General features: G+C 42.7%; 1 protein-coding gene across 1 annotated transcript in view; it reads left to right on the forward strand.

Annotated features, from left to right (window-relative positions):
- Positions 1–1,594: 1,594 nt before the first annotated feature.
- LOC145393480 (delta(24)-sterol reductase-like) overlaps positions 1,595–22,447 on the forward strand; it is a 36,454-nt gene continuing 15,601 nt past the window's right edge. The window contains exons 1-5 of the mRNA XM_080267590.1: positions 1,595–1,610; positions 5,158–5,388; positions 9,243–9,338; positions 9,982–10,194; positions 16,585–16,755. Coding sequence (XP_080123716.1) covers positions 5,179–5,388; positions 9,243–9,338; positions 9,982–10,194; positions 16,585–16,755 — 690 coding nt within the window. The 5' untranslated portion in view covers positions 1,595–1,610; positions 5,158–5,178. The remainder of the gene's footprint in view (positions 1,611–5,157; positions 5,389–9,242; positions 9,339–9,981; positions 10,195–16,584; positions 16,756–22,447) is intronic.

Consider the following 22,447-nt stretch of genomic DNA (forward strand, 5'->3'; position numbering starts at 1 on the left):
AACGGGATTGAGGCGTCTAGCAATAGATAGATAGATAGATAGATTTTCGGCTTAATGAAAGTAAAGACTATGCGGATCTGAAGAGTACAGACTGAGGGTTTGTTTTCATTCATTCCCGCGTAAATCATACTTCCATGAAGTATCTCCTCACCTCTGCACAATGACCATATCTTCCAAAGTCATCCTGTTCCACTGTAGTCTTGCACTGCTGGGTTCATTTCGTCTTCAAAATCGGAGGAAATTACAAGAGGAAGCAGCTGTGGCGAAGGCAGGATTTGTTATGGTTCTTCATTATGGCTTAAATATTTCCAAAGTATTTCGGCAATATGCATTTCCAATTATATTTTGCTGACAAATATTCATGTAACATTAATACTGTTGTCAGTAATGATCAAATATACATAACTGCTAAGTATTCTGAAAGAAGGATATCTAGAGTAAAAGCGAATTCGCGCTCCAAGTATTTGGTGGTTTCACTGCTACCCCGACTACCCCCGGACCTCTCTGGGGCGCTAAGGCATGTTGAAACGCAGCCCTGGAGGAGTTGGTGGGTGGCGTGGTGGGCGCCTCCCTTGCCGTAAAGGCCCGGCAGGAGGCGGGGCTCTCTGGGCTAGGGCCGAAGAGGGCCAAGAGGCGGGCGCTCGGCGCTGGCCCCTAGTCGTCGTCTAGGTCCTGGGGGCGGACCTGGGGAGGCCCGGGCTTAGGGCCGGCTGCGGGGGGGGGGGGGTCCTGGCTGGGCCAAAGTATATGGGCTGGGCGGCGGCCACCTGCGCCGGGGGAGGTCCGGCGGCTGCAGCAGGCGTCGGGGGAGGCCCGCTGACTCCTGGGGCTACAGCCTCGTCTGCGAGAGGAGGCCGTCAGGGCTGGACTGCGGCCTCTCGCTCCGGCGGAGTCCGGTAGCACCAGGGGAGGACGGGGCTGCAGGAACAGGACATCTGACCTCGGGGAGGTCTCGCTCGGTCGTCTCTGGCGGGGTACCTGCAGGGGAGCAGATCCCACCCTCTCGGAGAGAAAGGCGGGGAAAGGGCAACCGGGTCACGGGGGAAATACGTCGCTCTTCCCTGGACGGCGTGTCACGTAAAACAGCCTCCCTGTAATCTCCTCGTGGGGTGGGTGTCACCCACTTGTACTTTCCTCCTGGGGTTGTGGTGTCGGGTTCACCCCGCCGCGCGGGTATTTCAGAATGGTTGTAAAAAGTTCGCCTGTTTGAACAGCAGATGTATACACTATACAGCCTACGGAATAATACAGATAGTAGACTTCAGTAACCAGTGGTTATTTCGAGTTTACGTGCCTGTCGAGCATAATGTCTAAATATATTTAGACTGGTCGAACGTTTACCCGTTTCTAGTTAATAAATGCCAGCCGATTTTGTTCGAGGAAAGACATTCCCAGACTGTAGGGAATAATAGAATGGTTGCAACAAGTTCACCTGTTTGAACAGCAGATGTATACAACTATTTATGTTGCAGCCTACGGCATAATACAAGTAGTAGACTTCAGTAAGCAGTGGTTGTTTAGAGTTGTTTTGAGGTTGTTGCAGCCTACGGTATAATACTGGTACTGTTTCGAGTTGTTTTGAGGTTGTTGCAGCCTACGGCATAATACAGGTAGTAGACTTCAGTAACCAGTGGTTGTTTCGAGTTGTTTTGAGGTTGAATTCGCCAACTCGGAGGAAGACAGCGATAGAGCGGGGTTTTAATTTTTATTATTTTACTTTGAATGCTGTCAGTGATACTGTGAGATGTTTTTCATAAAACTGTTACACAATAGCATTGTACACTTTGGCCTGTTACTGCCCCTACATCACCCTGGGATGTAGATAAGCAGGTAGGCTAATAATTAGATAATGAAGGTTATATTCTTATCACTCGGCTACTAGCCTAGAAGAGATTCGTTAGGTGATAAACCTGAATGACGGCCTGAAGACAGTCCTTTCGAAAAACCAGGTTAGCAACAATACTGAAACGAAGTTTAGTACCGTAGCTATGTGAAGTACTGATTAGCAGTGAATACTGATTTACATTATTCTGGTCGCCGGTGTAAGGACAAATGCAGATAAGCATTATAGGAGAGCAAGGTATTATTAGTTGTATGGATTTGGAAGTATATTTGTAGTATTTATCATATTTTGAATTGGTTGACTGCTGCTTTTTGATGGTACAGTATTAAAGTTAAGCATAGCTTAAGTTGTTGTGTACAGGATAATGTGGTCACTGTGTTTTGTGTATTTGGTTCAGATGTTGGCAGTTAAGTTTGAGGAAAGATTAAGTTCCAGTAAATTTTTCAACATCCTTTCTCTTTTGTCCATTCAGAAGCATTTTTCCTGATGACTTTTATGTGGTGCATCCTATTTTGAGTTATCTCAGTGGTGCATGAAACCTATCTGGGGCCATTACCTCCAAGATCGTACTGCACCTCAAACCATTTGTTTTATGTTTTTCCTTAATTTCCTTTGGAAGCCAGTGTCTGAAATGTTCCCCCTTCCCAGTGAGTGAATTATGGCACAAGTTATTTTAGGAATTAACTCATTTCTCGCCATTATTAACCTAACTTAGTCCCGAGCTATTCAGCCCTAAGCAAAGCAAATTCAACCCTTACCTTAATGATTGTCTTCCAGTTTTTTGGTGGGAATGGGGTGGGGGGGACAGGAATGGGGGAGCACCTGTATCTCACAAAGGCCATAGCAAACTGAGTTGCTAGCCTCCAGCAACTCGACTAGTGACTGCCTAGCGTAAGTCACATGACTCGTCCTTGCTGCCTAAAGGCTAGATTTAAATATGTAATACCTGTATCTCTGTTATTATCAGTTTCCTACATAAGTGGGGACAGAATAGCTCTGCAGTAGCACTCGCACTTCAAGATTGTAGGGTTAGCAGTTTGAGCCTGCACCAGGGTATCGTATGTCTTGCGAGAGATGTAGCAATCTTTCCAAGGATCTCTCCTTGCCATGCAGAGCTATGTGGTCCATTGGTTTTAGCTTGGGGGGATTCACCCTACGTAAGTGTTATAGAGCAAAAGGTGTTTGCAAAGTTGAGCTCTAACTAGAGAAAATCCCCCAAATGACCAGATTGATTGTGGGCTGAAACGAGAATTGATGCCATAAAGAATGGGATACCGTACCACGTGCTGGAAATAAAAATTTACCAGTATCTTGTGAGAGTGGATTTTGTTGCCTGTGGATTTTTAATTGTAATATACAGTAATTGATGATTGGTAAAAGTTATTACTCCACCACTGCCAATCATATCCAAGATTCCTTTTGTATTTATGCAGTACTGGTAATTCAGCATTTCACTTTGTTTTCCAGACTATTGGATCCCAGAGAAGTATGCAACTGGCATTCACACTAGATGTAATAATACACTGCATTTTTTTTTTTTTTCCTGTGTACTGTACTGTATAGTAGTCCATGTGGAAGTTTCTGTACAGATTCTTATTGTACAGTACTGTATTCTGACTGATTTTATTTATTTATTTTTTAACTGGAAAGTATTAAGAATATATGGAGTAAATGGGAAGTTGTTTAATATAGTATGTATGAGGGTGCAAAGGCTGCAGTGCATGTGGTCAGTGAACTAAGTGAATTTTTTTTTTGAAGGCTGGATTGAAACAGGGATGTGTCATGCCCCCACGGTTGTTGAGTCTGTATATGCGTGGGGTTATAAAAGAGATACAAGGCAAGGCAGTGGATGTTGGAGTGGCCCCAATGAGAGAGGGCAACATTTTGAAACTCCCTGTATGGTACTGTTGTTTGCAGAAGATGTGTTGTTAAATGAAGACGAAGGGGAGCTGCAAGGCTTGGTGAATGAGTTTGGGAGAGTGTGTAAGAAACAGAATCTAAAGGTGAGTGTAGGGAAGGGTAAAGTTGTGATCTTTGAGAGAAATGAAGTCAGTGAATGTACAGTGATGTTGGATGAGGAGGAAATGGAAAATGTGTGTGCGTGTAAGTACTTGGATAGTGTGGTGAGTAAGGACGGAAGTTTAGAGGGTGAAGTGCATGAAAGGGTACAGCAAGGAAGAAATGTTGCTTGGTTCTTTGAAAGCAGTGATAAGAAAGAGGGAAGTGAGCATGGAAGTGGAAAAGTTACTGCCTGACAGTATTGTAATACCAGCTTTGATGTATGGAAGTGAAGCTTGGACCTTGTTGGAGGGATGCAAGTCAAGAGTGAGAGCAGTGGAAATGAGTTATTTGAGAGAAGCATGTGGAGTCACATGGAGAGACAGACTGACAATTGATGGAACATTGTGGTGTGGATGTGGATGTGATGGGAAGAGGTAGGAGAAACACAATGAGGTGGTTTGGCCATGTGGAGAGGATGGTGAACAAGAGACTGTTGATGAGAGTGTATGTGAGGTGGAGGAGGGGAGAGGGAGGGGGAGGCCGAGGATGAGATGAAAGGATAAAGTGGAGAGGTATATGAGAGAGGGAGGTGTGAGCTGGGAGCAGGGCAGTTTAATGGTGGGGGATAGGATGACGTGGAGGCAATTTGTTTGTGGCCACCCCTTACGGGATTAAGGCATCTGGCAGTAGATAGATAGATAGATTTGTAAATTGCTCTATTGTCAGGTTTTGATTGACGTACCGGTACCAAGAGTTTTATCACTTATTTTCATAATATACTGGTCTAATAAGGGGTATGTGACTGGATCATGTGTCCAGTTCAGGGAAAATGGACGCCCCTGCCCTGCATGGTTTGGGTCATCCTTGGGTAAGATGTAACACCTGTTAGCCCACCAACAAGGTAATACAGTAGGTGGATGGTTACCATCATCCCAGGAGGAACTACCATTTGAGTGATGTGGTGCTTTCCTGGGAACTACCATTTGAGTGATGTGGTGCTAAGGCCAGTAGCTGCCCTTGCACACTACTGCCAGGTGGGACTCAACTGTATTTATGGAGCAGTCAGAGTATGTGATGATACTATTATTGTACTCATACATATCCTGTACACAGCAGTCCATTTTGGGAGCTATGTCTCCTCCATTTTCCCAGCAACTTGCCCTGTGGAAGGACCCTGTTCTGATCCTGCTTAGTTGCTGTCTGCCACAGGAAGGCAGCTGCTTACTTATGATTGGTGGATCTGATTTGCTTGGCCAGACAAACTGGGGTAGAATAACAGCAACAACAATAACTGGTCTAATAATTACTTGCAGTACTGCAGAAGGAAGTGAGCCATGAGTAACAGCGAGAAGACAGCTCCAGTCAGTTTGGGTCAGCAAATGGCACGATGGCTGGAGAAGAACCGAGGGATAATTGTGGTATTTGTGGTACTCCCACTTTCCCTCTTCTTTGGGTTGTTCATGAAGCTGCGACACTGGCTTGTACGCAAGTTTGTCTCAGCACCAGCAAAGCATGATGAACGAGTACAGGCCATCCAGAGGCAGGTAGTGTGTCATCCAGTGTCCTTAACCCTTTCACTTTGGGGATGTACAGTACTGGTATAATTTTTAAAAAGAGGTAGGTGGGGACGCTCACCATACACTTACTCAATGTAGTGCTGCTTTCAGGTGACTGCCTATTCCTCTCTTCCCTCCCTCTTTCCTTCCTTCCTCTTCTGCCTTTCTTTCCATCTTTCTTTCCTCTTCCTTCTGTCTGTGGGTGACTCTACAATGAGTGACAAGCCAAATGGTTTCCTGTACACCAGGAAATCATTTACTGTGGTGGATGGTCACTATATAACCAAACTATGACACCTGATGGTTTATTGGGTAATTAAGGCGCTCCAACCGGATCGAGCCTTTCTAGGTTTATAGCCAAGGGATGGTTGGGGTTTATTGCTCATGTAATGCCACCCAAGGATATGAGAGGCTGATCTCTTTCATCTTAATGTCAGGACCAACTTGCCTAGCCCCAGGCTCCTACACTTCTCATGGGGCAACGTAGGATTGGATAATGGATGAATTATTATTATTACATGTACAGTGTTGTTATTATTATTATTATTATTATTATTGTTACGGTATTATCATTATTATTATTATCCATCCATCCATCCATCATCAAATCTTACATTTTCCCATGAGGAGCGTAGGAGCCTGGGGCTAGGCAAGCTGGTCCCGACATTTAAGATGAGAGTGACCAGCCTCACTCATTCCTGAGTGGCATTACATGATCAATAAACCCAAACTACCCCTTGGATATAAACCTTCACCGGTTCAATCCGATTGGAGCTCCGCAATTACCCACTAAACCACCAGATGCCAAAATTTGGTTATTATTATAGTTATTATACATTATTATTATTATTATTATTATTATCCATCCATCATCCAATCCTACATTTCCCCATGAGGAGCGTAGGAGCCCGAGGCTAGGCAGTTGGTCCCGACATTTAAGATGAGAGTGACCAGCCTCACTCATCCCTGAGTGGCATTACATGAGCAATCAACCCCAACCACCCCTTGGATATAAACCTTCACCGGCTCAATCCGATTGGAGCGCATTAATTACCCACTAAACCACCAGGCGCCAAAATTTGGTTATATGGTTACCACCCAGCATAGTAAATGATTTCCTGGTGCACAGGAAACCATTTGGCTTGTCACTCAGTGTAGAGTCACCCACAGGCTGAAGGAATTGGAAAGAATGAAGGAAAGAAAGACAGGAGAGGGAGTGTAAAGTCACCCATAGGCAGAAGGACAAGGAAAAAATGAAGGAAAGAAAGACAGAAGAGAATGAAAGGAAAGAAGGATGGAGAGGAAAGGGCAGACACCCGAGAGCAGCACTACATCGAGTGAGTGGATTATTATTATTATTATTATTATTATTATTATTATTCTGTCTATCAGTCTGTCTATTGCCAGACACCTTAATCCAGTAAGGGGTGGCCACAAATAAATCACCTCCATGTCGCATTTCACTGCCTTGCTTCCAGCTCACACCCTCCTCTCTCATATACCTCTTCACTCCATCCCTTCATCTCGTCCTTGGCTTCCCCCTCCCTCTACCCCCCTTCCATCGCACTCACATACACTCTTCTCATCAGTCTCTCGTTCTCCATCCTCTCCACATGGCCAAACCTCCTCAATGTGTTCTCCTAACGCTTCCTTTCACATCCACACCACAACGCTCCTTCACTTTCTTGTTTGTCAGTCTGTCTTTCCATGTGACTCCACATGCTCCTCTCAAATAACTCATTTCCACTGCTTTCATTCTTGACTTGTGTCCCTCCAACAAGGTCCAAGCTTCACTTCGATATGTTACAGTTGGTATCACAGTACTGTCTTGCAGTAACTTTTTCACTTCCATGCTCACTTCCCCATTTATTATCACTGTTTTCAAAGAACCAACAACCTTTCTTCCTTGTTGTACCCTTTTAAGCACTTCACGCTCTAAACTTCCATCCTTTCTCATCACACCGCCCAAGTATAGTACAGTATTTAAATGCACTCACATTTTCCATATCCTCCTCATCCAACCTCACTGTACATTCAGTGACATCATTTCTTTCGAAGACCATAACTTTACTCTTCCCTACATTCACCTTTAGATTCAGTTTCTTACACTCCCAAACTCATTCACCAGGCATTGAAGCTCCCCTTTATCTTCACTAAACAACACAGTATCATCTGTAAACAACAGTACAGGGAGTTTCCAAACACTGCCCTCTCTCATTAGGGCCACTCCAACATCCACTGCCTTACTTTGTATCTCTTTTATTACCCCATCCATATACATAGTGAACAGCCATGGAGACATGACAGATCCCTGCTTCAGTCTAAACTTCAGATAGAAAATTCACTCAGTTTACTGTCCACACACACTACAGCCTTAGCACCCTCATACATACTCTTCATGGCATTCAGCAACTTCCCATCTACTCCATATATTCTTAATACTTTCCACAATCCTTGTCTGTCCACCCTGTCTTATGCTTTCTCCAACTCCATGAAAGCTGCATACAGTTTCTTTCCCATGTCTAGAAACTTTACACTGAAGACCTAAGAATGAATGTCTGATGTACACAACCTCTTTCCTTTCTAAAACCCCCCTGTTCTTCTCCAACTAATTCTTCTGTTATTTCCTAAACTCTGTCTAAGTATCCTACCATATACTTTTCATATTACACTAAGAAGACAAATACCCGTATGATTACCACACACTTCTTTTTCCCCTTTCCCTTTGTACAGGGAAATAATCATACCTGACTTCCAATCTTCCAGGACTCTACCTTCCTCCCAGGCCAATCTGCACATCTTCCACATCTGTTCTACTGCTGTCACTCCCCCATGCTTCAGCATTTTTTTTTTTTTTTGTCCGACTCTGGGCAAAGGCTTCAGGGCCTATATCTTGGGGGCAGTAGCCTATCCCAAGGCCCAGTAGTCCTCCTACACTTCCACATGTCACCACACACTCCATCAATTCCTAGAGCATTCCCCATTTTGGCTTTCTTCATTGCTTCCACACCTTCCATCCTACTGATTTCTTCCTCTCTTCTCACATCCCTTCTTCTTGCAGCCATTCCCTTGTATTATTATTACAGTATTAATTTATTTATTTATTTATCTATTTATTTAACCCTCAGTTTGAATGATCTGCAAAAACTCAGTAACAATTTTTGTTTAAATGAAAATGGCAGGGTTGGCATTGATTAAACCCAATTGATTTAATCATGTGAAAATCATTGAGTTTGTTTTTTGCTAAAAAATCATGATTTTTTTTTTTTTTTTTATCTAAAAGTTAACAAAAATAAAATCTGAAGGTTTATAAAAGTTGTGTATAGCTTTCAGTTGGCATTCATTTATTCAGATACTTAAGCATTAAGTTAGATTTTGGAGAATGGTGCCATTAGAAATTGCTACATTGTATGACAGAAAAAATATTTTTACGTTTGTATAACTAAGTACTGTATTCAGATTGTTTGTACATCTGAAATAATGAGTCATAAATAAAAAACCAAAGCCATAAGACTGGGCTTGGTCACTTGAGGCCATGTCATAATAATATCAGCATAAGATTTTTCTGTGTGGTAATATAATCAGCTTTGGATTATGCTGTCTTGATTACCACTGGCAACTCAGCCTTAACCAGTAGTGTACAGACAGGACTTGAACAGGTATGTATGTGGATTCTGGGCAGTGGCTTTCAGCCTGAACCATCAGTGGGTAGACAGGACATGAAGTTAACAGTATTCAGCATACTGCTTTTGAAATATTAGCTATGTATTAAAAAAAAAAAAAAAAAAAAAAAAAAAAAAAAATTCAACCCTGGAAAATGGTACCATTTTACTGTGCTTCAGGTTCAGCACTGGAATAAACAGCCAAAAGCAGAAAGGAAGTTAATGTGTACAGCACGTCCAAACTGGCAGTCCTTGTCAACAACGTTTTTTAGAAAGGTAATTGATTTCTTGTGGCATATATTCAAAGTAAATATTTAGTTTAAGCTTCAAAGATCAAATATTTACATGAAATCAATATAGTGTTTATTACAGGGACAAGTGGTAATCAGAAGTGGTGAATAACGAAACTATTTCCAGCAAAATGGTGCATTGGCTGGGGCTGAAACTGAACTTATAATTCAGTATGTGGAATTGATTAGTTGATTGTATTGGAGATGGTAATTATTTACATAATACTGCATTATAAAATGAATATTGTATGAGGATCGCTTTTTCTTTTTTTTTTTTTAAGTTCAAACATTTTTCTTGGATTATGATGTCCAGATAGATATAAACCAATTACCTGGACTTAAACAGGAAACCAACATTTAAAGTTTGTTTATTTAGTTATTTATTTTTATATTTATTGCACTTATTAAGTTGATGATGAACTAATACCTATTCTTTTCTGAAAGTGGCTCGTAATTCACCACGAAGTTGTCATGGAGTCCGTGATAACTTCACTACTGCTTTTAACCCTTCACTTGTGGTTCAGAAATACCTTACTTAAAATTATTGCACTTAAAGTAGCATTTATTCCTGCATACATCCTAGACTGTACCTAAGTGAGGACTTGTCAGAACTTCATCCTGATCTCCAGGACCAGTGCCATCAGATCAACCTTCCTCTGTATGACATCCTGGAGTTGCGTGAGAACCAGATGACCGTGGTTGTGGAGCCAATGGTTAGTGTGGGTGATGTGACAGCCTTCCTTGTGCCACGGGGCTACACTCTGGCTGTGTGTTTGGAAGTGGCAGAGGCAACACTTGGAGGCCTGGCAATGGGAGTTGGAATGACTACATATTCACATAAGGTTAGAGATTAATTTTTGGTTGTTGATTAGGAAAATAGTGTTTGAGTCAGAGAGAGATGTGAGGGTAGTGTAACTTGGAGGCATTTCTGTCATGGATATCCTTTGTCAAAGGGTTCCGAGAAGGGACTGTGATGATGATGATGATGGTTGCTCTTGTATTCTGCCCTAATCCCATATTTAAATTGGGAATTAGGATTGAGATGGTGGTGGTGGTGGTGATGAAATATGAAGTTAATACAGTATCAAGTATGCTTAGTGATTGTATGATTATATATAAAGTTAAGTACTGTACTGTAGTAGATGGTTGGGTACAGTGAACCCCAGGAGGTACTACTGTAAAGTTGCTTTGTGGATAGAAGCTTGATAACTAGCCATGTAATCGTCACTATGGCAAGAAATTCAGCCACAAGGAAACAGAGTTAAGAGTTCAAACTTAGACTAATGCATTGTGCCTCTTATTACAAATCACAGATCACTTGGTCCTAGTGTTTTCCAGCAACTGTTCAAAATTTGTTAGTTTTTTTTTTTTTTTTTTTTAAGATAGTAATTCCATGCAAATGTCAACCTTACTGTCAGTCTCAGAATTCATCAAAAATATTAAAATTATATATTATTTTAAAGCTTAAACAATCAGGACAGATTAAGTTTCTAAACTGTCTACTGAGAGTGAGGCATTAAAAAATGTCATACCATGTCACTTAAGAGAAATTCATGCTGATATTAGTGATTTTCTTATCATCATGGACCCGAGTATGTATGTATTTGGAATGCTGTCATTGGCTTTTACTGAAGTAGCATCTATTTGAGTTGTAATTGGTACTACAGTTGTTTACATATACTGTACTGTACTTTGTGTCAGACTGTGGCACAACCTTCAAGTGGAAGTACTTCAGGAGTAATGTGTGATGTTTCTTTAACATTTTTCCAATACACAGCATACAAATTGGAGAAAACTAACCTAACTTTATGTTATAAATAGACATCCTGGTACCTTACTAGTGTAACCCTGTGACATCTTGTAAGAGACTCTGGCAAGCCATATGCTCTGTCACACATTACATGCATGGCATGAGGAACATTAATGGAAAAATAGATAATGTTTCTCATGTACAGCTTTAAACAAGAAAACACTGCAGTTACATTGAATTCATGGAGAGACGGATGGGTACGGTAGGAGGGCTGGGTGGGTTGAAGCCATGGATGGCATTGTTGGGTGAGCTGGATGGGTGGTATTCATGGGTGGGGAGGATGGGTGACTAGTTGGTGTGCAGGATGGGTCATCGGAATGTGTGGGTTGCCAGGGTGTGTGGTGACACGGTGGGTCACCAGGGTGTGTGGTGACACGGTGGGTCACCAGGGTGTGTGGTGACACGGTGGGTCACCAGGGTGTGTGGTGACATGGTGGGTCACCAGGGTGTGTGGTGACACAGTGGGTCGCCAGGATGGTTGAGAAGATTGTGTGGCTGGGGTGCTTTGTGTAGGTGATTGGGTGGTGGGTTGGATGGGTCAGTGGGTTCAGGGTGGGTAGATGTGTTGGGTAGCACTGTTAGACAACCTTGGTGGATGGCATTCGTGAGTAGGCAGGGTGGACGGCCGAGATCGGTGTGCTAGGTGGGTAGTGGCTGGGAAGGGTGAGTGTTAGATGGGTTGAGTGAGCAGGTGGATATGTGGATGGTTGGATATGTAGCTCCCCACATGACAAGGCAGGAGTAGGACTTTTAGGACTAGTAGTCATATAACTTGTCACTGTTAATTAGATTTTAGTATGCTGTTTAGAAGACGAATAAGTATTTGGAATAAAATTCATTACAGTGGGGTCATTATATTGAAATCTGTTAAAGCCTCAGTATAATTATTTCTCTCTGAGCTGAAGGTGGATATATATACTCTTAATAATATTGTACATGTAATAGTAGAATAATAATATTACATGCATCAAGACGTGAGAGAGAGTGAAGCTTCAGATCACCAATCCATCCTCCTAACAAATTAGTGGTTTTGTGGGGGTAAGGAAGGGGAGCTGGGGGGGTGGATGTAAGTGATTAATCTGTCCTCTGGTGGCAGACTACCTGGTCCCCTTATTAGTGTTCATTGCTGTACTGGTACATTTTACAACCATGCAGCCAAGAAGTTGTCTAAACATTATGAACAGCAGTCATTGAGTCAGTGCCTGAAGAGGGCATGATCAAAGTTCATTACCTTAAAATGGAGGACATCAGATTGGGTCATACTCAGTGTCATTTCCCTTACAATCCAGACAGAGATGAGATAGCAGAGGACATGGTAGTGCAGGCTTTGCCAACTCCTCATGTATCAAGAATGGTGGATACATTGAAAGCGTGACTTTTCCTTCCTTGATCAACTACTGTAATCTATGTTGATGTCATGTCGTTGATGTCACTTAAACAAGATTTTCTGGATAGTTCATTCATTCATTCATCATCTAATCCAGTGTTGCCCCATGAGTCACATAGGAGCCTGGGGCTAGGCAAATTGATCCTGACATTTAAGATGAGAGTGACCAGTGTCACACATCCCTGAGTGGCATTGTGTGAGCAGTAAACCTCAACCACCCATTTAATATAAACCTGCGCAGGCTCAGTCCGATTGGAGCGCCATAATTGCCCACCAAGCCACCAGGCACCATAATTTGATTATATGGTTACCACCCAGCATAGTAAATAGTTTCCTGGTGTACAGGAAACCATTTGGCTTATCACCCATAGACAGAAAGAAGAGGAAATTATGAAGGGAGGAAAGACAAGAGGAAGGATGGAAAGAAGGAAAGAAGAGAGGAAAGGGCAGGCACCCGAGGGCAGCACTACATCGAGTGAGTGGATGGTGAGCTCCCCCACCAACCACTTTCTGGTTAGTTTATTATATTATCATCAGTACACGTTTTGTTTGTGTTTTTGATGCAATTACTGTAACTGTAATAAGAGATGATTGTATAAACATATTTCAAGAAAAATTGCACAAGTAATGTTTCTCACTTTTCCAGTAACATGTGTAACGGTCACATTTTCCATAACGGCACAACAGTTATAAGGAATAATGAAATTTGCTGTGTATGGTTGTGATCGTTATCTATTGATATATTATTGGTATGAAGCACTCCTTTATTAAACCAGTCAAAACACAGACTTTCTGAAATTACTTATGCCAGCTATCATGGTAACATTCCTTCCACAACTTTTGAAAATCTATATAACATCCAAATTAAAACATATAAACAGTCTGACAGTGGTATGATGTAGGGAGAAGTGTTGGTAGTATCCATCCATCCATTCATCATCCAATCCTACGTTGCCCCATGAGGAGCATAGAAGCCCGGGGCTAGGCAAGTTGGTCCTGACATTTAAGATGAGAGTGACCAGCCTCACTCATCCCTGAGTGGCATTACGTGAGCAATAATCCCAATCACCCCTTCAATATACACCTTCTCCAGCTCAATCCGATTGGAGCACCGTAATTACCCACTAAACCACCAGGTGCCATAATTTGGTTATATGGTTACCACCCAGCATAGTAAATTGTTTCCTGGTGTACGGGAAACCATTTGGCTTGTCACTCAGTGTTGAGTCACCCATTGACAGGAAGAAGAGGAAAGAATAAAAGAAAGAAAGACAAAAGAGGGAGTGTAAAGTCACCTGTAGGCAGAAGGACAAGGAAAGAATGGACTAGAGAAAGACAGAAGAGGAAGGAAGGAATGGAGGGAAGAGAGGAAAGGGCAGACACCCAAGAGCAGCATTACATTGAGTGAGTGGATGGTGAGCACCCCCACCTACCAAATAACCATTTGCTTATATTGCACACTTTTGCAGGAGTAACTGTGAGTAGTTCAATAACTTGTCTCAGAATGCAACATTCCTCATGATGGAATGACCCTAGATAAAAGACAGGTGGGTGGATAGATAGGACTACTCTTTCATTCATCCATACATCATCCAATTCTGTGTTGCCCCTTGAGGAACGTAGGAGCCTGGGGCTAGGCAAATTGGTCCAGACATTTAAGATGAGAGTGACCAGCCTCACTAATCCATGAGTGGTGTTAAGTGAGCAATAAACCCCAGCCATCCCTTGGATATAAACCTGCCCAGGTGCAATCCGATTGAAGCACCTTATTTACCCACTAAACCACCAGTTGCCATAATTTGGCGATATGGTTATCACCCATCATAGTAAACGGTTTCCTGGTATACAGGAAACCATTTGGCTTGTCACTCAGTATAGAGCCACCTGTAGACAGAAGGAAGAGGAAAGAATAAAGGAAAGACAAATTGAAGAGGAAAGAAGGAAGGAAGAGAGGAAAGGTCGTCACCCGAGAGCAGCGCTGCATCGAATGAGTGGATGGTGAGCACCCCCACCTATCTGTCTATCTGTTTATTGCCAGATGCCTTAATCTCGTAAGGGGTGGCCAAAAACAAATCACCTCCATGTCATGCGGTCCCCTGCCATGTCACTGCCCTGCTCCCAGCTCAAACTGCTCTCTGTCATACACACTCAATCCTCGTAAATCACGGCAATTTGGGTCTGGACCACTGCCGTGATTTATGAATTCCGTGATTTATGAATAATAATAAGCAACGTTGGGTCTGGTTAGTACTTGGATGGGTGACCGCCTGGGAACACCAGATGCTGTTGGCATCCCTATGTGTCAAGTGGGGTTGGTGGAAGATTAGTGCTCCTCCCTGTAAAACAATTAACTCTAAGCCCTTGGCCACCCTGTTTGGGATACATGGCGTCTGGCAATGAATGAATGAAATGAAACTCTTATGTGAAAAATTAATTTGTGTCTGGACTTTGGCCAACCCACTCCCACAGCACCCTACCTACACCTATTTAGGCACCATCAAACACAAACATACATTCATTCATTCATTCATTGCCAGATGCCATGTATCCCAAACGGGGTGGCCAAGGGCTTAGAGTTAATTGTTTTACAGGGAGGGGCACTAATCCTCCACCAACCCCACTTGACACGTAGGGATGCCAACAGCATCTGGTGTTCCCAGGCGGTCACCCATCCAAGTACTAACCAGACCCAACGTTGCAAATTTAGGAACATTCAGTGCATGTATTAAATGGAAATAAGCCATGTTAAGGGATCTCACCTTAATCCTATGATGAAATTGCTTAAGTGAATGGAGTGGGATGGTGTTGGGAAGAACTTAGAACCTCTCAGCACTTGTTCTTCCCAAACTCTTTCCCCAGCTTTGAAAACTTCTCTCCCCTCTCAACACGACGAATGAGCTCCAAACGTTAACTGTACAACAACTGCGGCAGCTTCTTGATGCCATACTGCTTAGAGCGCTTCTTTGGGGGGTCGGGAGGGGCCATGGCAGGTAGGAGGCGGGGGGAAGTTGCACTAAAAAAGGCAGGTAATTCTCGTACTCAACAGCAACGGTATGCAGTGTGTGGACTGGCGGGACAAGAACAACTACAACATGGCGGCATTAGTATGCACATATGCCACCAGGGATGCACGCTGATTGGTTGTTGGGTCACGATTTTCAGTTTGAATGCCGCGGTTTACGGTTTTCCTTGGAAAAGGCCCCTTGGGTGCCTAGATCCGCGATTTTCCTGACTTAACAGTGATTTAAGGTTGCCGGCAGTCTGATAGCCACCTAGCCGTGATTTACGAATCCGTGATTTTTATGAACATGCGATTTACGAGGATTGACTGTACCTCTCAACTCCATCCCTCCATCTCATCCTTGGCCTTCCCCTTCCTCTCCACCCCCTCCTCTTCACTCACATACACTCTCCTCATTAGTCTCTTGCCTTCCATCTTCTTCACATGGCCATACCACCTCAATGTATTTCTCCTAACGCTTTCTATCACATCCACATCCACACGACACTCTTTCACTTCCTCATTAGTCAGTCTGTCTTTCCATGTAAATCCACAGGCTGCACTCAGATAACTCATTTCCGCTGCCACACTCTTAACTTGTGTCCATCCAGCAAGGTCCAAGCTTCACTTTCATATGTTAGAATTCTTATCACGATACCATCGTACAGCGACTTTTTTTTTTTTTACTTCCATGCTCACTTCCGTGTTTCTTATCACTGCTACCACCTACCACTTAAGATAAAGTATAATATAATGTAGCTGCTAGTCCATAGACAGTACTTGTACCATGACAAGTCCATTATAGAGATTCCATAAAAGGATTTTTTTTTTTTTTTTTTTTTTTTTTTTTTTTTTAATGGAGATTCCTTAAAAGAATAGCATGACTTCCCCCTCTCCCCACCCAGCTGCAGCTGTATACAGTAGTCATTGACTTATTTGATAAAGTAAAATGTTATGTAATTAAAAAGTAGAACTTGTATAATTATATAGTATAGATGTAAAGTAACTGATCCACAGCTTTTGTACATGCACAGGTAGGCCTGTACCAGGAGAGTGTGGTAGCATATGAGGTGGTTCTAGCAGATGGGTCATTAGTGCGAGCCACCCGGGACAACCAATTCAGTGACCTCTACCATGCACTTCCCTGGTCACATGGCACCCTTGGACTTCTGGTCTCTCTTGAGCTTCAAGTCATCAGAATCAAGGTATGGTACATTGCAGAATGGGAGAAAAGTTTGGAATATAAATCTGATAAAATCAGTACATTATAGGGAAAGATTAAAAAATTCTTGTTCCCCATTTTTTTTTTTTTTTTTTTTTTTTTTTATATATATATATATATAATAAGTTCTTGAATTTTCAGACTTACGTTACTGGAAAAGAGAGGTGAATATGTAAAGGAAGTCGAGAGTAGAGCGACTGAAGGAAGAAAGTTAGCTAGTGTTCTAACAGCTTTGATACAAAATTGAGGACGGATTATGGAAGCTGCGAAAGGATTGCATTAAGGTGTGTTAGTGGCAGCATTAATGTATGGTGAGAGACTTTGATATGGTATGAATGTGGAAAGTCAGAAGTGAGAGTGCGTGAAATGGGACTGTAAATGTCTGTTTGGAATTGTTTGGAGTGGTTTTCCTTCAGGGAGTAGTTTGTAGTACCAGTCAAACATGGCAGTACTCCTGAGTTGGATGAATATCTGGTGACAGGGAGAGCTGGAGCTCCCATTTCGACAGCCCTTAGGACTAGATTCTGACCGTTCCCCATTGCCAAACCTTTTCAGTCTTTTAGTAACATAGGGAGTAGGCCAGCATACTCTTCTATACATTTTCCTCTAACTGTCAGCACCAAATTACATGCACAGTCCACACCACACTTCCTGTTCCCAAAGTTTAAAAAAAATGGTATCTTAGCACACAGCCTTGGAGTTCTGATGGAAGGGGGGGGGGGAGCTGACCATAAATGCCTCCACCATCTGTTCCTTTCCTGATGACAACCAAGAGAGGTGCATGGAACCATTGTCTGACTTACTGTCTGTTCATTTCTGCAATATTCATAGCATTTCATTTTCCTCTAATTTTCTCACTGTTGAACTCCACTTCTCTTCCTCCAAACCTCACCTTCACTTCCTCACCGAGACTCAGCTGTCTGAGACAACTGATAGCAAACCCTTTTCTGTATCCTCTTACTTTCTTTGTACTGTACTCACTTCAAAGCCAAGGATGGTTGTTGTGGGTATGTACTGAACAACCTGTCTTGCTCTTGTGTTCCTGAACTTGAATCGTCTGAATTCTGTACACTCTGGCATTGGCTATCCTTTCATTCCCTGGCTGAATATAGCTATGCTGTATCTACTTCTACGAAGTATACAAAATTCTTTAACTATCTTACTTCAGAGATGGAAATAAAGTATTTTATCGATCTTTTCTCTGAAATCTCCATTCTACATTTTGGCCTTCTCCATCACCTTTGGCTCTCCTCCCCCATCACATATCCACCTGGTGAACTAGCCTACATCTTTTCTGTCCATAGTGATCTAAAACAGCTTGTACAGCATTTTACCTATATTCCTGATTGCCATGGAGAAAGTTCCGACATACTTGACCTTTTCCTTACAACTAACCCTTCTTTGTGGTAGGTGGGGGTGCTCACCATCCACTCACTCAATGTAGTGCTGCTGTCGGGTGTCTGCCCTTTCCTCTCCTCCATCCTTCTTTCCTTCCATCCTCTTCTGTCTTTCTTTCCTTCATTCTTTCCTTGTCCTTCTGCCTATGAGTGACTTTACACTCCCTCTTCTGTCTCTCTTTCCTTCTTTCTTTCCTCTTCTTTTTGCCTGTGGGTGACTCTACACTGAGTGACAAGCCAAATGGTTTCCTGTACACCAGGAAATCATTTACTGTGCTGGGTGGTAACCATATAACCAAATTTTTGCCCCTGATGGTTTAGTGGGTAATTATTGCATTCCAGTCGGATTGAGCCGGTGAAGGTCTATATCCAAGGGGTGGTTGGGGTTGATTGCTCATGTAATGCCACTCAGGGATGAGTGAGGCTGGTCACTCTCATCTTAAATGTCAGGACCAACTGCCTAGCCCCAGGCTTCTACGCTCCTCATGGGGCAATGTAGGATTGGATGATGGATGGATGGATAGACTAACCCCTCTGCTTATTCTGTTAATTTTTTCTCCATTAGGCTCCTCCAGTTACAGCCTTATCACCATAATCTGTCCTACCACTCCAGTAAGGCCTGTGGACCCTCCCAAGAAGTGGCAGCTGTGGCACTTTAGGGCTGCTGATTGGGAGGCCCTTAGGCAATATAGTACTTCTTTCATTTTCCTTGGCATGATCATTGCTTCCATGGCTGACAGCTATCTCAGTGTGCCTCATGCATTTCTGAGGTCACTGCTTCAGGTTTGGAAATATACATTCCTTTCTCTTATCCTTTGACTGATGTGGAAAAAAAAAAAAAAAAGTTTAATCATGCTTGTTCTAATGCTGTCCATAAGGAGAAGGCTTATAAAAGGTACTGGCACCAACCCACCCCTAAATCTCATTTGTTTTAGGTTTCTAGGAGTCATGCTAAGTCCGTTCTTCTCTTTGCTAATAATTATTCATACTAAATGCTCTGAACCGTTTGATTCAAAATCTTCCCAGTTCTTTTAGTGCCTTAAAAAAAAAAAAAAAAAAAAAAAAAAAAAATATCCTCATCCCTCTTCATTTTCACTTTGATGACTCTATGGGTGTTTCTTCTAAAAAGGCAGAACTCTTTTGCACACTTTTTCCTTCAGTTCCACCTCAGATGATTTCGGTGCTGTTCCTCCATCTCCTTCCCCACTGACTTCTTCATGACTTACATTAAAATTTCTTTATTTGATCTACTTTGTGCCCTAACTGGCCTGATGGGGTCACTCCTGTTGTTCCTCATAACTGAGTTTCTGTGCTTACCTCCAGCCGAGGTAACCTCTATCATTTTTGTTTGTCAAGTTGTACCATTCCTTCTTGCTGGAAGTGTGCTTTCATTCAGCCTGTCCCAAAGAAAAGTGATCAATCCCATCCCTTTATCACCCAGTTGCTTTCATATCCTTCATTTCTAAAGTTTTTGACTCTATTCATTACAAAAAAAATTTAAACCACCTTTCCAGTAGCCTTTCTGGGTTCCACGAGGGTTACTCCACTTCCCACATTCCTTTCAGACTCCTAGTCATTTTCCTTTCAGAACTTTCATGAAAGCTTTGCCATTGCACTTGATGTGTGAAAAATTTTTTATCAAGTCTGGCATAAATCAGTAATTTCCAAACTGCCTTCTTATGGCTTCTATCCTTCTATCTGTGCTTTCATCTCTAGCATCCTTTATGATCATTCCGTAGGCTATTTGTTGTTGTAGATGTCCACCGATCTTCCCTCAGAGATATATATAGCTGTGTTCCTCAGGATTTTGTCATGTCACAGTTCTGTTCCTACTATTCATCATTGATCAACTGAGCTGTACATGTAACCCTGTCTACTCATATGGTGATGACTCTACCCTTCACCTTTCCTGTTCAGTACATTGTGCTTTTCTGGTCACCTGCACTTAGGAAGAACTTAGATTAACTTGAAAGAGTTCAAGCTAGAGCTACAAAACTTATTCCATCCATCTGGAGACTGAGTTACCAGGATCACCTGTGGGCTCTTGGGCTCTTTTCACTAGAAATTCATAGACTATGAGGTCAGCTTATTGAAGTGTTTGAAGTACTGAATGGGTTTGACAATACTGACCATAGAAATTTGTTCAGTCTCAACATGAAACATGAACACAACACACAATCATGGTTGGAAGATGGAACTGAAAAAATGTAACACCAGCATTTGTGAAAACTTCATCTATTGTACAATATCCACACCAAATGGAACACTCCCCATGGATGTTGTTAGTAGCACTACAGTAGAGCAGTTTGAAAGAAACCTCAATAGGGTCTTACTGATACTAGAATGAGTTTGTAGTAGTCTGCATTCCCAAGCATATACACTATACAGTATCTCAGTTGTATGGACTGGAAGGTCATTGATCCATCCATCATCCAATTCTACGTTGCCCCATGAGGAGCGTAGAAGCCCAGGGCTAGGCAGTTGGTCCTGACATTTAAGATGAGAGTGACCAGCCTCACTCATCCCTGAGTGGCATTATTCGTTTTCGTTTTTAAAGGCTCCAACATGCTTGCATGTGTCAGCCTTGGTCACCTAATGGCGGCTCTCCACGCTGCACGATCCATTGCAGCCTCCCTGTTCAGTCCCTTAACCCTGAGGTCACACTTAATGACTTCATCCCATGTCTTTCTCGGTCTACCCCTCATAACCCCACCCCCAGTGTTAACACTTCTCACCTTCCCCACCCAATTATCATCCCCCATCCTCTCCACATGTCCAAACCATCTCAATCTCCCTCTCCTCATCACAACACCAATACACTCCAGTCCCATCCTACCTCTCAACTCTTCCATCGTAAACCCAGCCCCTCCAGGCCTTGGACGCAGGGACGCACTGCACATCCACCTAATCATCGTCACTTCTGTACGTCTGAGCCAGCGAATATCTTCCTCCTTCACTGCCCAGGTCTCACTACCATACAGCATTACACTCCTAACACATGCTGCATACAAAGACCCCTTAGCACGTAGGGAGAGTCCTCTCAATGTCAGGAGAGGCAAGAGCTCCCTGAACTTCTTCTAACCACTTCTCACCCTAGCCACAGAGCTAGCTCCATCCCCACCTCCAGCATACAGCATGTCTCCCAAATAACAAAACTCTTCCACACACTCAAGAGATTCACCAGTAAGTTCAATCCTTTCACGTCTGTCAATCTCCACCTGCTCTCCCCGACACGCCGTACACATAAAATCAGCATTATCTCGCAGTCTACCTCTGATACCACTACATCTCTTGTGCACCCATTTATCACAAACACTACACAAGATGGAATTACTTCCCACGCCCTTGTGGCAAACTGCACATGGCCACTCTCCCTTGTCTTTGACAGTACCGCCACCAACCCTAGATATCATCACTTTTGTTTTATCTGCATTTACCCTTAAACCCTTGTGCCCCATACCATCTCTCCACTTCCTAAACCTTTCCTCCGCCTCCCTTTCGTTCTCTGCAATCAACACCAAATCATCAGCATACAACAACTCCCACGGGAGTCCGTTTCTAAAGTCATGTGAAAGGGCTTCAAGTACCATGATAAACAACATGGGCCTCAAGACTGACCCCTGATGCACACCAGCATTCACGGAAAACTCATCACTCAAATCTCCATTCACTCTTACCTGGGTGTGAGCACCCACATACATAGCCATAACCACCCTAACCAGCCACTCCTCCAAGCCAAGCTTTCTCATTGCCCAGTTCACCACCTCTCTAGGGACTTTGTCAAAGGCCTTTTCCAAATCAACAAAAACAAAATAAAGATCCCTTATCCTACCAATATATTTTTCCTGAAGGTGTCGAACAATGAATATAGCATCAGTGGTCCCCCTACCTGGCATAAACCCAAACTGCATCTCATCAATATTCACTCTTTCTCTAATCATACCTTCTAAAACTCTCTCCATTACCTTCATTATCTGATCTAAAAGCTTTATACCTCTATAATTTCCTCTTTCCAGGGCATCACCCTTCCCTTTATACACATATACAATTACACTCTTCAGCCAATCATCTGGGACAACACACTCATAAATAATCCTATTTATCAGGTCAGTGACTAAACTCACCCCTATATCACCTGAGGCCTTCAACATTTCAGCATTATGTGAGCAATAAACCCCAACCATCCCTTGGATATAAACCTTCACCGGCTTAATAGATTGGAGCCGAATAATTACCCACTAAACCACCAGGCACCAAAATATGGTTATATGGTTACCA

This window comes from Coenobita brevimanus, chromosome 24 (assembly GCF_032717465.1).
Source record: "Coenobita brevimanus isolate Jiangsu-jjx chromosome 24, ASM3271746v2, whole genome shotgun sequence".
NCBI lineage: Eukaryota > Metazoa > Arthropoda > Malacostraca > Decapoda > Coenobitidae > Coenobita > Coenobita brevimanus.